Below are 16,136 nucleotides of genomic sequence, written 5' to 3'. Positions count from 1 at the left end.
ATACATGGCGCCTGAGCCCCTGCAGGCTCTCCAATGAACGAATATTGGTTCTGGAAGTGTTCGACAAGAATTCCAAGTTGTGGTGCAGCAGTGCCAGAAATAGGGCTCTGTACAGCTGCAGAATTGGAGCCCACAGAGATTCCTCACTATTTTTTCGCGTGCGAATTGCAGCCCGTGCAGAATAACTGAGTAGAGGTATGAACACGTTTCATTTACAGCCAGTGCGGTCACACGTTCTGTACGATTAATTGCCCCGGAACGCCCATTAGGCTGCAAATGCTGAAATGATTCTTTTCTCAGGATTACTACACTAGCGCTGCGTGGCTTAAACTTCAACTACTTCACGCGCGAGAAACGCTTTACTGGAAAGACTCGTTAATGACATCTTCCCTTTCTATCTTTGTCCGTACCAAACTTCTTTATCCACTCCCATTTCCCAAAGCTTTTTCGCTTTGGTTTTGCTTCAGTCGTTTCGTTTTTTTCGTGGCCGCCGATCTGAAACGCCCGGCTCCTTCGAATCGACTGGCTCGTCCTTGCGTCAGCCTCGGACGGAACCGTCTCTTTGCTTTCTCGCTGTCCCGCAAGTCCACGAAGAAGTGTCATCCTACGCTCCGTTACACGTCCCCGCACACTTCGTTGCCTCCGCCCTGTTCCTCTTCGTCGCTTTTTCTCTTCTTTTCTTTTCCGTATTCCGAGCGTTCGCCTCTTCGTCGTAGATACCACACTACCAGCGAGGCCGTATATATTCCTTTTTACTTCTATATATGGTCTAGCCTGTTTCTATTTTCATTATTATTTTTGGGGAGGGGACGGGGGTCTCACTATCCTTCTTATTTTTCTTTTGAGGGCTCGATGGAGGAAGGGACTTATATCGGGCAGTAGATAAATGAAGCGGGAAATGAATGTTGCTCCGTCCAGATATAAGCTTCCCCATCTGAGAAGGCGAGATACCATCTCCGTGGATTTCCAGCGTGATGCGTCGGGCTGAAAAAAAACGAACAAATGACACGGACACAACGCCTTCTTCATAAAGCGCGAAAGCGATATCACATAACGCCGGAAGGGAAAGAGATTTAAAGAAGGGAGGGCTGCTTTTAGAAGCGAAACGAGAAGACGCGCCTCTGTAGCGCGGAATGTACGTGTTTGTTTCTCTTTCAGCGTTCTGTGTACAACTTTGTATTTATTCCGCACCTCTCGAATGGCCGCTTGGTCCGAGGTTCCACTGCGGCGGCGCCTGTTGAAATGAAGTGGCCGCTGACTCGATTTTCGACCGGCTTTACGGTGTCTTCACGAGAATCCACTCTCCGCGACTCACTGCGGCTGCCTTAGGCGCGACCGTCCCTCCGACCCTCGCTGGTTTCGTAATGCTTCCAGAGCCACCGAAATAAACACACCGAATGATTTCAAGGTTTATTTTTTTTCTGTATAGCCGTGGCTTTGTGCGTTATTGTGGCTACAGGTTAAAATGTCGTACGTATAATATTGTGTTCTGTTAAGTAACATTTTGCAACAATTGATCGATTGCTTGCTTGTTTCATTGATTCAATAATATTTTAAATGATCGAAGCATGGAATAATACGTCCAGTAACTCGAGTGAAACCCACAGACTACGACATACGCCTGTAGTTAGAGAATGAAGAGTTAATTGCATCCACCGACGTTTCAAATTTTGTTTTAAATATATTTCTATTATTATAGTACAGTCGCGATCCCTCACCTGGACGAAACCAATACTTCATTGAACGCAGTCAGCCTATAATTCTCTCGGTATCAAGTACTGTCAGTTCAGTTATTGTGACTTATTGACGCTTTCTCCTTCTTAATTACATATTTTAGGCTGTTCGTGGTGGCTTAATGGACTGTAGTTGACGAGAAAAAAAATAAAAACATTGCGGCCGCTTGTTGCGCCCATAACTCTTCCTTATCAACATGCGGAGTTCATCTTTGTCGTCAATTTTATGGGAACGTCTGTGACCTGTGCCTTTTGTGTGGTAGCTTCGCCTGGCACATGTCTTCGGGGCCTAATAATGGTCGCATCAGTTGTTGCGTCACAGCGTGTGTGTGTGTGTGTGTGTGTGTGTGTGTGTGTGTGTGTGTGTGTGTGTGTGTGTGTGACAGAGATAGGTGGGGGGAGGATGTCCCGCCACAGTGCACACGCCTCAAGAATTTTCGCGATAGCAAGATGTTGCGTCATTGTATTGCCTCAATACTAACATGAACGTGGCCACTTATCTCCGTGATATTTTTTCATCGTGCACTAACATAAAATGTCGGCATCAAAGGTTTTTACGATTTAATAAAACTCTTCGCAAGGCGGGTATTCCAGGCTAGACGAACGCGTTTAGACAGGCGACTGGCGAATATTTCTTTGCACCCGCATTACAGACAGTGAAAGACGGTGGCGAAACGATGGCTGACTATGCGGGTCTTATTGTTTCAAACGGAGCCCTGCGTTGCGCAAAGAATCTTAACACATCCACGTGCATATATCGCCACAGGCGCCCGCACTGGTGCAGTGCATTCTGGTAAAGCAAGTCGCAATGGCGGCCCTCAGCGCAAGCTCAACGCAGGCCTCTCTCCAAGCCAACCGGACAGCACAAAGCCCACGCATAAAATTTACGCACGTCAAAGTGAAAACCGAGGTGTGAGCGCCAATAGAAAACCAAAGAAAATCTTTCAAGAGCGTAGATTAAAAATAATAAAAAATGCTTGAGTAGCGGGCACTTGGGAGCAACGGATCAGAGGAAATTTCTCCATTTTTTGTACTTGATACGCAGGTTACACAGCTTCTAAACGTAAAAAGAAAAATAATAAAAAATCGCGATGCGGATGTATAAGATTTTTAAGCTCAATCCTACGGGTAGTTTTCTTTAACTAATTTTGCTCCTGGGTTGGAACACACGTGTTGTTGAGCTAGTTGGCTCATGTTGAAGAAATGTTAAGGATGCCATCCACGTAGACGAAAAACGATAAAGGAGACGCTCTATCCTGTCCTCTTCTTTTTTCGTCTACGTGGGAGGCGTTAACCTTTTTTCTTGTTTTATTCATTTCAATGGTTCTAACTACGTGATTGAGTGGTTCTGGCTGTTACATTACGGTCCTATTGAAACACGACACGTTAATCATTTGATGAATGTCGGTTCAGCGCTAAAATAACCGGATTACATAACGCCGCGTTATCGCGGATACTTCCATCGTTTCTCGTAAAAAAAATATTCAACGTTCATATGCGCTTAGAACGATGTCAGTGAATGAACGTATCGTCAACAGTACATGGTGCGTTCACAGTAAATATATACGTTGCAGCGTGTGCCGCGACGATGAATGCTTGGAGGTACCGATTCCTGTCGGACTATGAGTGCTATGTGTACTAACTCAACCGCGAAGTAGGATTCCCATGTTCAATAACTCGTCTCGAACTGGAAATTCCGGACTTTTTCAGATGCGAAGCAGCTTAGGGTCGAGCTCGATCAGGTGCGTGGCGTGACCACCTTTACAGCGCATGCGCGCTCGCTCCCCCTCTCTCGCCTTACAGCGCCGACGCAAGGAGCGTCTCCTATCTACGCTCACTCCTCTCTCTCCCCTCTAGGTATTCTTCTCCGCGATGTTTACAACCCCATTGCGCTTGTGCGTCCCCATTCCCCTCTATCTGCGCTCCTATGCTACCCCATCTCTCGCCATGCAATGCCGACGCAGGCAACGCCTGCTAGCGAGTTTCTTGATTGAAAAAAAAAAAAAACGTCTGCTCGCGCTGCAGAACCGTTCATTGGTCACCCCGTATTTATGGACACTGGATCTTGACCTCTTAAGTAGTGCCGGTGGGAGATTTCTCATGTGCGTTGTTGAACAATAAAATTCGCAGCGTGCGCGTTAACTAAAGGTGGACTGCAGGTCTATGTGGCCAATCGGAGTTTTCCGTCTTTCATTGCCCACTAGCAGCGATGGGCATGTTTCAGTAGGAATCGGTTCATCACTGCATGCTTTGCGCCTCCCCAGGTTTCTCTCCTGCGCAACGCTGCGATGAGCGCCAGCGTCAACACTGTCTCCAGTGTAAGCGTCAGCGCCCGCTGCTTCGCATCTACACATGGTTCCCTTTAGCGGGAGTTGGTGTAATTTTTGCGTGCGTCGATGACCTTCACCGACTGAAATCGTCTGGTGGCGTTCCTCCTGGTTAAAGGGACAGCGACACTTAGGCAAAAGTACGCCGGTCAGATTTATTGCAAGGAAATATCCGCCAGTAAAATGTTCCAACTGTTCGTGGACATTAAACAACCTTCTTCTTTCTCCTCCCACTTTTCTGGAACAGCCATTGTATCAGCTAAGCTAAATAGTCTACCAGATGTGACATGGCGATGTAATCAACACCACGAAGCGTACCGTCATTATATAAGCGAGCTGAATCTATTACGTTATCACCAGCAATATGCTTCGTGCTGTACCTTGACACGGAAGCCCTAACCGAATTCCGGGTTGCATTGTAATCACGTGCGATAAAAAAAAAAAAACGTGATCAGGGAGAGTTCCAAGATATTATCGTTTTCTGTTCTGGGAAAACACCAGGCGTAGTCTGCAAAGGGGGCGTACGCCTCTCCCTCTACCCTCATTCATCTTGTTCCAGTCTCGCTGAAATGCCCCTGCTTTTGTCTCTGCACACTGGGATGTCAATGAGATTCTTCGTCTAGCTATAGATGGGCGACATGTGTTACAGCACCCTCGTCGTTGGCAGCGGCGGAGCAGCTTGCAGCATTAGCCCCCTTTAGGAAATCACCGGCAGGCGTGATTCTCTGATCCCGCCTCGCCCGGCCGCTTCCTCGCTGATGCTTTGTGGATCGATGACCTGGGCGCGACTGTAGGTATTCGCCGTCTGACGCCGTGCGTGTGTCCGTAGTTAAGATGGTGCTGGCTTGTTATACAATGGGTCTGCCCTTTCCCCGACCCTTATCGCGTAGACTGGGCGCTTCTATCGGCCCCCGGTATAATGTAGGCCAGGAAGAACTGTTGTCGACCGCGTGTCTGGGGTTAGCGATTACTTTTCGGGGCAGATAGGAGAGAAAAATGGCTGGCGCCTCCAGTTTCCCTTAGATGGGAACCGGGGAATGGGTCAAAGAGAAGCGAATGGATCGTTTGGTATACTGCGTGCGCATATAGGGGTGCCAGCTGAAAGGATTGCCGAGGAAACTTTGTGTGACAGGGTCGCATTTCTCTTCTTGTGAACACCTTTTCGTCTACTGGGAATATCTTAAGCAGGGAACAGTGCGACTCAAAAAAAAAAAGAAAAAAAAAAAGCACTACCACCAACTACAAGTATCTGACGAGGGATCGCGAAATGAATGACCCCGTAAGTCTTTCATACGGGTATTTCTGACTAATACCCGACTGCCACATAATTTTTTTTGCGATGTTTAGTACCGCTAACAAATCATCCTTGCAGAAAGCATAATCGCATACCGGAGTTATTAACTGCCCTCCGCAAGTGTGTGATAAAAAAAAGAAGCGCGTACAGGGTAGTTTATAAATACGGCTTCATAAGTAGCCGTCTTATTACGTCGTCTTAGTAGGTAAATTAATCAATAAAAAGAAAATGAGCGTTTACTGAAGTTGTAAGTTAGTGGGCCGTTTGATCTCGAAAAGTTTCAAGGTATGCCGTTGGACATGTTTAGACGCTCTTGAAAACTCGTACCTCGTGACAGACACCGTGACAAAACTGAAGCGTGAACCTTCATCTTCTTTCGGAAGGCAGTAGAAGATTAACCTTCTCGAAATAATAGTACCCACTCTAGCAAATGCTAGTTCAGGGTACTTCTCTACCCACTAGAAAAACTGGGGGGTACGAGGCATCGCTCTAAACCGAACCCAGTACCCCTTCATTTTGAACGTGGATGCCTTGAGCACTTGACCAGCACTACAGTAACATTAAATTCTATTTCTCGAACTACACAGCCGAAACGGAAAAGGAAAAAACGTAGAAATGCATTATAAAAGGTAACTAAGACACACATGCACAATCGCAGAATGTTGTGACCACCACGCATTGTCTCAGCACAGATTCGTGGACTGCATAATGATCATTAAAGCGGGCTACAGCTGCTTCTCTAGGCTTGTTTTCTTCAGTAATTTAATATTTCCAACGTCGCCTCGTGAATGCTGCGATGCCTTGTGAGGTCGCACTCTTAATACGATGTATTATGACAACGTTCTGTGAATATAGAAACAAAAGACGAAGACATGAACTGTGACACGAAGCTACCAAAGCTGAAGAGCGCATAGCCGTCAGAAAGATATTGCGAGGTAGGCATCAGTAACAGGTTGCCCGAAGTTTCATTTCGGGACCGAATACAAGCCTGGAGGCATGTGCATATGACGGAGAACTTTCTGACAGGATGTTTCCTTCGGGCTAGCTAAGCCGTGTACGGTTTCTCGCTTCGCGAATGCGTTATGAGGGCAAAGAACGTGCACTCGCCATGACGACGAGGAGACGTGCGAAGCAATATTCGAGTCTCGTATATAAATCCTTTGTCTCTCGTATGTGCGGTTCGCCTGTCTGCTTCCAAAGCCATCGCGGTCATCAACACTTTTTCTTTGCTTGCGGCGTGAAGCTTCATTATCTGACCAGCCACCGTTTGTTCGCGTTGTCAGATTGAAGACGCCGCTGGGATTGCTCGCAGGTCTCGCCTTCTTGCTTGTCGGCTCTCCGCTGCAGCCGAATGGATGGATTGTTATTGCCGCCAGTGAACAGTGGGTGCATGGACAAGCCTCTGCGTTTATTGCTTCCTGCTGCGTCTATGGCGAAGATGGCCAGCTGCCAAGTTGGCAGATTCCCTACGGTCAAGTTAGGTTTGGTTTAGTTGCATGGGCTTGACTATTTAAAGTAGCTGTCGCTTGGGAATTGTGAAGGAGAGTGTCCAAACGGCTTCACATTCGGTAAACCCAGTTCTACGCCAGCCTGCTTAAATGAAAAGCGCTTTTTTCGTTTTGTCGCTTTACGCAATGATTCTGAGCTACTGGAACAACACAAACAGAAGTGGACAGCCGTGGTGGTTCAAGCGTTGCGTTCTCGGCTACTGACCAGAAAGCCGCGTAAGAGAAAGAGACGGAGAGAGAGAAAGAGGGAGAATTTATTATATCGCAGAGAAGACGGCCTGAGATATCGCTCACGCCTGCTACTATACACAGGGGATAAGGAAAAGGGGGAAAACAGAGAGATGAACGGTCATGCAGACAGGAAGAAGGGATGCGTATGCACACTGCAGCCACTTAGCGCAGTGATTACTTTATTATCTTATCAGTAGTATCTAGTACAAGGTTCTTGATTAAGTCTAGAACAGAACTTGTAGCAGTTTTTGACTCTGTTTCGTCACCCATTGCTGACAAAAATGCAGCTTTCATTTACGGTCGTTACTCCGATGCCTGCAAACGTTAAAGTTATGGATTCAAATTCAGCCGCGGCTGGACCATTGTGATGGCGTTAAAATACAGGAGGCCCGTACGCTGTTTTGATGTCAGTACATGCTAAAGAATTCCACGTAGTCGGAATTATCCGGAGCCCTTCATTACGGCGTCGCCCGTAGGCCGAGTCGCTCCGGGAACTCCACAAAATGACCAGCCAAAAAACATGAAGCCAGATATACACGATACTTTCTGGTATTGTTCTAACTACCCCGGTACGAGTGACCGGGCATCAAACGTTCTTGCATCACATGGCTTGTATGGTCATCCCGGTCTGCAGGGTATTTACAACTACGCGAGAATCCCGTAAAGTATAACCAGAGTCCTTCAATGCTTTGAAGGGCTCTGGTTGAAGGATTCTTCAACAATTTTAGTGCCAGGTGGTCTACATTTCCGGAGCCCTCTACTACAAGACGTTTCTCATAATCATATGGTGGCTTCAGGATGTTAAACCTCACATATCAATCAATCAACGATTTCAGTGGCCGTAAACAACTTCATCTCTAAATTGGCGGTGTCTGGTAGGGGTGCCCGTTGAATTGCTGTGACACTTATGCCTGCGCCATACGGGTTTTCCGCTCACATCCATCCGTTTCGCCTCGGCACATACAGAATCGTCATAAAAACAGAGCGCCATGTAGATCAATGCAAACGTTGTCCGCGCTGCATGCCATTTAATGCTTCGAAAGGAAACGTAACCTGTTTCCACGTGTTTATTTATTTATGTATTTATTTATTTATTGTTTATTATTTTTTTTGTGAGTTAGTGAGTGAGTGGGTGGGTTGTTGGGTAGGCGAACTTGTGTGTGTGTGTGTGTGTGTGTGTGTGTGTGTGTGTGTGTGTGTGTGTGTGTGTGTGTGTGTGTGTGTGTGTGTGTGTGTGTGTGTGCACGTGCGGAATGTCTAGCCATTTTAACATCATGTACTCATCACACCACTTTCACACTGCTGGCTTGCTTGTTCCTCATTGAAGCATGCACAAGCCTTCAAAAAAGAAACAGAAAATAAAAAAAAGTCATCGATCTTAAAGGACTCCTGTCATGAGGACTACCTCTGGTTTTCGTCTTGCTCAAGCGGCTCCTGTGTTTTCCGTTTCAACGCCCACGATCGGCTGAACATCGGCGGCCGGTTATGGGAAGCACTTTGCGTGCTGTCAGGGCGCATCAGAACATCGATTTTCTTTTCCTCGGTAAAATGTGTTCCATAATTGAGTTTTCCAGCGGCGTCGCTTTCTTTCGAGAATAAAAAAAAAAGTTGCGTTCCGAAGCGCGGAAACCTGCTTTTTTTTAAACTGATTGCTGCGTATCTAGTGCCAAACAATGAAAGTTAAGAACGGTTACATTTTCTCGCGTTCGGATCTGTGTTGTTTCACAGTGTACGTGCTTTTCGTGTTCCATGTGTACTTTCTTTGTTTTAGCTTACCTTCCTTAGTTTTTCGAACTTCTCTTGATATCGAAAGTGCGGAAAACTAGGTTCTGTGCGATCACGTTGTATCAAGCTCATGAATGCGGAAAGCGAGGCTTGCATTGAATAGTTTATCGAGTCTTCCGCTCTTGCTTATAAAAAAAAGGAAACTTTCAAGGTGCTTGTTATATTACTGAATTCTCTGCATCCGCTTTATTTCATTTTGCAATTTCAGTACTGCCTTTCCTGCAGTTATTACACCCCTTCCGTTGCGACGACACAGTTCAGTATTTGCTTACAAAGTGGAAAATCTTTAACGATCTTTGCAAAAGCTTTTATTTCTGTTTGTCTTTCGTATTGTCATTTTGCTTGAGTGTGAGCGTTGTATCATTCTTGAAGCTTTTGCAGCGTGCATAGAAGCAGGTTTCCGTCCGCCAGGTTTAGTTTCGCGACTGTAAATGTTTCTTCGCCGCAATAATACGCTTAATGCGACGGAGCCCGCTTGCAGCGATGTCGCCATGCTTTAAAGTTTTCGAGCACGCCTAGGAAATGTAAAATAATTAAATGACACTGATCTCTCTCTCTCTCTCTCTGTGTGTGTGTGTGTGTGTGTGTGTGTGTGTGTGTGTGTGTGTGTGTGTGTGTGTGTGTGTGTGTGTGTGTGTGTGTGTGTGTGTGTGTGTGTGTGTGTGTGTGTGTGTTATAACGTAGGCGCTACGTTAGCGCAGTCAGGCTAAGTCGTTGGTGGCAACTAGCTGCCTGCAAATCTCGCACGTACCTAGCCAGACGCAACCTTCTTGCAAGGACGTTCACCAGAAGCGATTGGAACTTAACCGGTAATTTGCCAGGCAGCCCCGAATGTCGTCTGCTGCCCTCCGTCTCGGGGGTAATGTTTCATACAAAAGCGTGTTATTGTTAAGCACGAAGTCTTATGTTTTTTTTTTCACATTGGCTTTGAATTTCAGCACAAGACTTTATTTTGTTGTAGGGGCATTTTCAATGGAAAGTGACGCATTGTTGGACTGGTGACTCTTTTAGCAACAGAATGAGAAGGAAGGGTCCGTAATGACCTCAAAAACAAATGAGGTCGGTGCTACAACTTTCAAGTGCTTTAGCTCGCGTAATTTTCCGGGAGACCCTTAAAAGTACTACACCTTATATACCGGCTCGCAATGTAAATTTCCGCGAACAGTTGCGCGCACGTAGACAGCGGAACGGTTGTTACTAAAACCACGTGAAACCGGTGTCTGCCTGCCGGTTGAAACGGGGCAACCTTCGCGCCCCGTACCCGCGTAATTACCGAGTTTTCTCGCGCGCGCAAAACTATTCAACGAGTCTGTCTTACGAGCGGCGAAGTGGAAAGCGTTCCCGCTTGGAGCGTGTGGTGGCGGCATAGTTGGCAGGCCGGGGTAGAGGAAAATGGGAGAGAAGGAAAGGGATGTAAGAGGAGGAGGAAAATGAATGCGTCACAGACGTGCTAGTGTTCCCATGTGAGGGTAAATGCCGGAAAGGGGGAGCTGGTATAAGGGGAGGGGGATAGCGGCCTGAGAGACGTGCTGTAGTGTTACGACGAGGTTGTGCTCGGGAGGTCTCCAAATAATGAAGTAGAAAGCGGAGGGGCAGGCGGGTGAGTTTGAAACATTTTCATGTTCTTCCTCTCCTTCGCTGCTGCAACGTCGAAAGTGCGGGAGCGCAATTTGATGGCGTCGTGCCTAGGATCACGCCGCAACTTCCCGCTCCCCACTCCCAATTTTCCTTTTTTTCGCGCGTCTCCTAATGTCCCGTTTAATAAGGATGCTTCCCGTCCTTCTCTCCTCTCCACTTAATTGCCGCCTAAATAGGGCACCATCGCACGCACTTAAACGCACGCTGGTACGCCTGGAATTCACACTCCCTTGGACCGGGTGCTCCGGCCTCTTGTACATACGTATAGCTGAGGCTGTCTGTATCTTGCTATAGTGTACCATGCAGCGTCCCTAACGCTTCGCCGTGGTGGTTTGTGTGCTTTGGTGTTGAGCTAACGGGGGCGTTGTTGTGAGTTACATTCTCACAGTTGGGTCGGTCCACAATATAAAGGTCTCGTTTGCATAGATTTCGCTGTGCCTAAATAAATCCCGGTTCGTGAGAAGTTCGGAATACCCCTTTGCAATGGTGCTGATTTTGAGACGTTAGACCTTGTGAATGTCCACAAAAATGACCGGCGTTCACGAGGAAACGGACGTATTTTTGGACAACACGTCCGCGCGCAGGTCGATCGGGACATTCGCAATGATATCGAGTGAGATTTTATTAGTAGGCAGAGAGGTCGGCCGCAGTGATATCGAAGTCGCTATTATACACACAGTAACTTTTTTTTTTCTTTTCTATTGCAACGCCTTGTGCATGGGCATGATATCTAGGTCGCTGCATTAACTTTTTCTAACGCATGCTGTACTGCACGGTAATAGTATCCAGTGAGGAGTGAGGGACTATTGTTCTCCCTAATCACGGTAGGAAGAGGGGGGCGGTGGGAATGGCAAGTCCGAGTTCTGGAGTTACGCAAGACTGGTGCGTTCCTGCTTCGTGCCGGCGGCTTACGGATACCCAGACCCCTTGTTTCTTTTTCTTTTTCGCCTTATTTACGATGTAGTAGGATACAGTTTGAGAGACACATCTGCATAGCATAAACACGGCAGACGTCTTCCCAGCTCTCTTCTGACGAGCAGGTTGCTTCGTACACTACCACTGTTTCACTCTTCATTTGTGTTTTACGCAGAATGTGAATGAGCCAAACTTTGGTTTCGAGATGCGTTCCCGCTCGGCGTCGTTCTGGCGAACGGTCAAGGAATTAGCAACTCTGGCCGAACGAATCAGTGGCCGGTAATGATAGCTTTAGAGGAATTAGGGGCTTACCCTACACGCGTGACTCGTTCCAAAATTACGTCGTTCGTTCTGAACGATATTCTGGCAATTGGAGATACCTAGTTTTTGTGTGTATAGAAAAAAATTTTTAACGAATTGAAGTACTTCGTACTCAACTATGGAAGAGCACTGAGCCGTCCCGCTAAAAGTGTATGTGTCACAGTCAATAGTTTTTTGTAGATTGCAGAGGTGGTTCGAGAAGAGGCAGGCGTGCGTTTACCCTCTTCCCCTAATTAGCACCTAATGAACCTGGAAGCCAGTAGTCTAGTCCTACTCGCCTTCCCGGAAGATTCGAATGTAATCGCGTGGATTTTCAAAGCCGTTCGTCATGGTTAATAAGCGCATCCTCCTCTTCGCTAGTCAGAACGTTCTTTTTATCACTTTTTTTTTATCCAGCCATTTTCATTTCTGTTTCGGTCTTCTTAATTCCCATCCCTCGCGAGTGTTCAGGTTAAGGTGTATTCACCGAGATAGTCTTCGTGCTGTTAAGAACAAAGACCCATGGTCGCGCTCTAAACCACGGTGTTTACTCCGTCAGGGGTCAGGGCTAGCTTCGCATACCCCCCTTCCTTCTTCTCTTTCTCTACCTCAGTTGCCATTACCGATCTCCTGCCCCACTTTATTTTCTACAGTGCACTCCTCCACCGTTTCAATACTTTTTATCTCCAACATTACTGTTTAATGTTTTTCTCCTTCATTAACGAATTAAGCGTCACTCACAGTAGTCCAGCGAGCTTGTGGACAAGTTAACTAGTCTTCAAGCCTTGTATACACCTAGGCATACAGTCAAGTATGATCGTGCGTAGACTTGCAGTTTATACTTACTGACAGATAGACATGCAAATCTTCAAGGTCGAAAATTGTGGATAGCCGATGTAGACGTAAGCCAATAGCCAGAGGAAGCAAATTACGGGAGAATATTGAAGCTTGAAGAGATCAAAGAGCTTTTGAATACGGGTTGTCCTTGAAGCGGACGTTTCAACAAGTGGAAATCATACAGCCTTGAAAGAAGAAAAGTTCACTTGCAAAAACGTTGAATCCAGAGACAACCCGTCTTTCCGTTTTTTTTTTTCAATAGCCTGATGAGTTACTTGACTAGGGAAGTTAGAAAGCACCCGGACAGGCGGATTTAACATCGTCTTTATGCATGTTCGAAACACATTATGCTAAGACATTACACTTATACATTCGTGTCATCGTTTCCCTTTCGAGATCTACTCTAGCTACATGTGGCAAATTCTTTGATATTTCCTTTCTCCAGTGCCTGAGTGCAACAGTGTTTCATACATTTTGGTGCCGCCTGTTCTAACTTTGGTGGCTTTGGCAACATCATTCACGTGGACAAACAACACAGACAGAAACAAACGCGTGCAGCCATGACCGCGTGTTATGAAATCGTCCGTGCGTGGTCAAAACTAGCGTGGTATCTACCGTTACACAAGTTCGCTAATTACCCGCCCATTAACGCGAGAGCGTTAAAGAGCTCGTTTCGCGGATATTCCGGCGTTGCTATCGGCGTGGACGTCGTTGGTTGTGAGCGAAAAATCATCTTGTAAGAGATAGTTTAATGTAGAAAGATGAAAATAAAATAATTTCCGGGCTAGAGTGAGGATTGAAGCGCGGGTACTTTGCTTGGCCAGCAGGTGTTCTACGGGCCCAGTGTCCAGTATACTGGACCGATCGCTCGAGTTTCGTCGTTCACGACGTCATTACTCTGTGGCGCCCCCATAACGTAGTGTGACTAAAAGAGGAACTAAAGAGGGTATTCATTTACAGAAAAGTAGAGAGGTTTACATGAACTACAGTTCGCTCTCGTCTGCTACTCTATACTGTAAGGAGGGACATTCTTTATTGTGAGGTAAAAAAACAAACAAATCTTCAGCCAGAGTCATAAAAATGTAGCAGGGTACTGTAAGATTAATCTGTGACAATAGAGTGTATGAATAGTTGAGAATATAGTTCTGCTACAATGTGGAAAACCTGAAGACGTGCATCCAGTCTAGCGGCTCGTTAGACGGCTACGACTGCTCCTATAACCACATTTGTGCTGCTGACGTCAGACCAAGAACTTAACGCACCCTTACTTAAACAAAACAAAAGAAACAAACAAAAAGATGAATTTCCTGAAGAAGCTGCAAGAGTGGTTTCGATACTGATTTTTGCTTCGTTCGTTTTCATGCTCTGCCTTCTTTCCTATGTCTAGTACACTGGTGGCGGGGTCTGAACCCTAGGGATACAACATTGAAAAAAATATAGAGATTTACTTATGATTTCAGTACAATAATAATTATTATTCTACGGCCCTGCTTAAATAATGGTGATTAGTAATTACGATGCTGCCCTGCTAAAGTCTTGTTGACTCAACATCTCGGTTTCCTTCACAGTATTTTAGGAAACTCTGTGTCCTTCTTGCGTGCTGCTTTTGACGCAGCGCGGCAAGCGAAGGCGCAGTCCGTTCCACGCTGACGCCACGGTTTTCTGAAAACACTTGAAAGGGGAGCGTGCCTACTCGGGGCTCGGATTGCGAAAGCTGAAACGGTCCAATGAAAGTCGCATTCTCAAAAGCTCGCGTCTGTAAACACGTGTCGTAAGCGCTTTCGCGGAAGGCAGTGGATATAGTGTCGTGTTTGCAGACGCTTTTGCAAATGTGGCACGAGAGCTGTCTCTTCGGGTTTATTGTTTTATTATTCGGTTATTCTTCCTTTCTTTATTTTTTTACGTTGTAACGTGCTGCCTGTATATGCAGCGATTTCTTGGTCGAGTTGCTTTTGTAAGAACTCCGCACTCAAAAGATTTATAGGAAAAAAATGAGAGGAGGTGAGCTTCGTTTGCAGCAATGAATGTATGCCTTCACAATATGAGATGCTTAAGGTTTGTAATGTTCCCAATATTAATAGAATGAAAGTACAAGGCACTAAGTGCAACTAAAGTGGCAGGTACCTAGCGACGTGATGTTTGATTTAAGGCATATTTTCAGTTACCACATGCTGGATCCCCGTTAACAGAATTTTTTTCTCTGCTGCATCTTTATTATTTGGTTCGCTCGAAGTGAATTCAAATCTAACAGAGCCGTCACCTGAGTACAAGTACTTTATTTCTTTTCGTTGTGCATTCGTGCGACCACCGTCATTTTCTCTTCCTCTGCACTGTTGCTGCGCAGGTGTACTGGTTCGGGCCGATATCAGGAGGCCTGCTGGCTGGTCTCATCTACGAGTACATCTTCGAAACCAAGAAGCAAGCGCGGGCGCTGAGGAAAACTCTCGAGGACGCTGACAAAGGTATGATTTGATTGATTGATTAATTGATTGATTGTTTTATTTGTTGATGTTCCAGTCGTTGTCTCGTATGTGAACCGTACGATAGTTATTCCTTTATGGATATTCATCATTCTCGGTTTTACCGAAGTAACTACCTCTATGATATAGTTAATGGTTGTTCCAGGGCTAGCTATTGTCCCATGAATGCGTAGCTTCAATGAGTCGGCACACTTTCACCATCAATGCCGGCCCAAAGCTTCCATGAAAGGAACACTGTGGCCTTACGGAGACACGGCACGCGTCAAAGCAACACTAGCAAGATCTCGTGAAAGAGCTACAACGACCACCGTGGTGAATGGCCACGTCACCAAGAGCCATGTCGGGGCACCGCTCTCCCCGTCGGAAAGACGGGTGAGCACACGCCCGACGGCACGGGGAATCGAACCCACTACCAACCGCACTAGAGATGCGAACGTTACAGCCCTCGTTGAGCGCTGCGGTAACGACTGCTTTCGTAAGCAGCCTGTCGTCTCTGTTCTTCGCACGATATTTTTTGCATTTCTTTCCGCTAGCTTTCCCTAATCCCTTCCACCCGGCTCTATTTGTAGCTGGGCATCTGACCCCGACATCGTCAGTCCTTTTCCCCCAGAGAGCGCAGAAAAAAGAACGCTGAGAATAGAACCAGAAAAAAAAAGGGAAACGCGCATCCAGGCGATCTCAGCTACGTGGCGGGACAGGGTCGTTTATTTGTAAGGGCTTTCGTCACCTCCGCTATCGCTTCGAGGCACGTGGACGCGGCAGCGCACGTCCACACCGGAGGTATCGCGAAGGAAGCGACGGTCAGAGAGGAACGAGGGTGGACGTGACCGGACCACTGAGCAGTGTCGCAACGACGCGATCTGCACTGCTGAGGACAAGCTATACGGCCTGTCCACGAATCATGCTTGACCCTGGGAAATCTTCAGTTCCCGTGGGCGCCGTCTAACGTAAAGGGGAAGACCACTGACGAAAGAGCTTCAACGTCGCCTTTTAGTCCTGTGTTTTACCTTTATTGTTTCTCATTTAAGGTTCTAGCGCTGCGCTGGTGTGCTCAGAAAATTATTCGTTTCTACACCGACAGGGAACTA

The 16,136-nt window shown here is 46.6% G+C and overlaps 1 protein-coding gene across 2 annotated transcripts in view; it reads left to right on the top strand.

Annotated features, from left to right (window-relative positions):
• Positions 1 to 16,136, top strand: part of LOC119174377 (aquaporin AQPAe.a) — a 132,305-nt gene that overhangs the window by 84,013 nt on the left and 32,156 nt on the right. For both annotated transcript variants that reach the window (XM_037425250.2, XM_037425251.2), the window contains exon 4: positions 14,913 to 15,030. In XM_037425250.2, coding sequence (XP_037281147.1) covers positions 14,913 to 15,030 — 118 coding nt within the window. The remainder of the gene's footprint in view (positions 1 to 14,912; positions 15,031 to 16,136) is intronic.

This window comes from Rhipicephalus microplus, chromosome 5, assembly GCF_043290135.1.
Source record: "Rhipicephalus microplus isolate Deutch F79 chromosome 5, USDA_Rmic, whole genome shotgun sequence".
NCBI lineage: Eukaryota > Metazoa > Arthropoda > Arachnida > Ixodida > Ixodidae > Rhipicephalus > Rhipicephalus microplus.
This window is presented reverse-complemented; position numbering and strand designations above follow the sequence as displayed.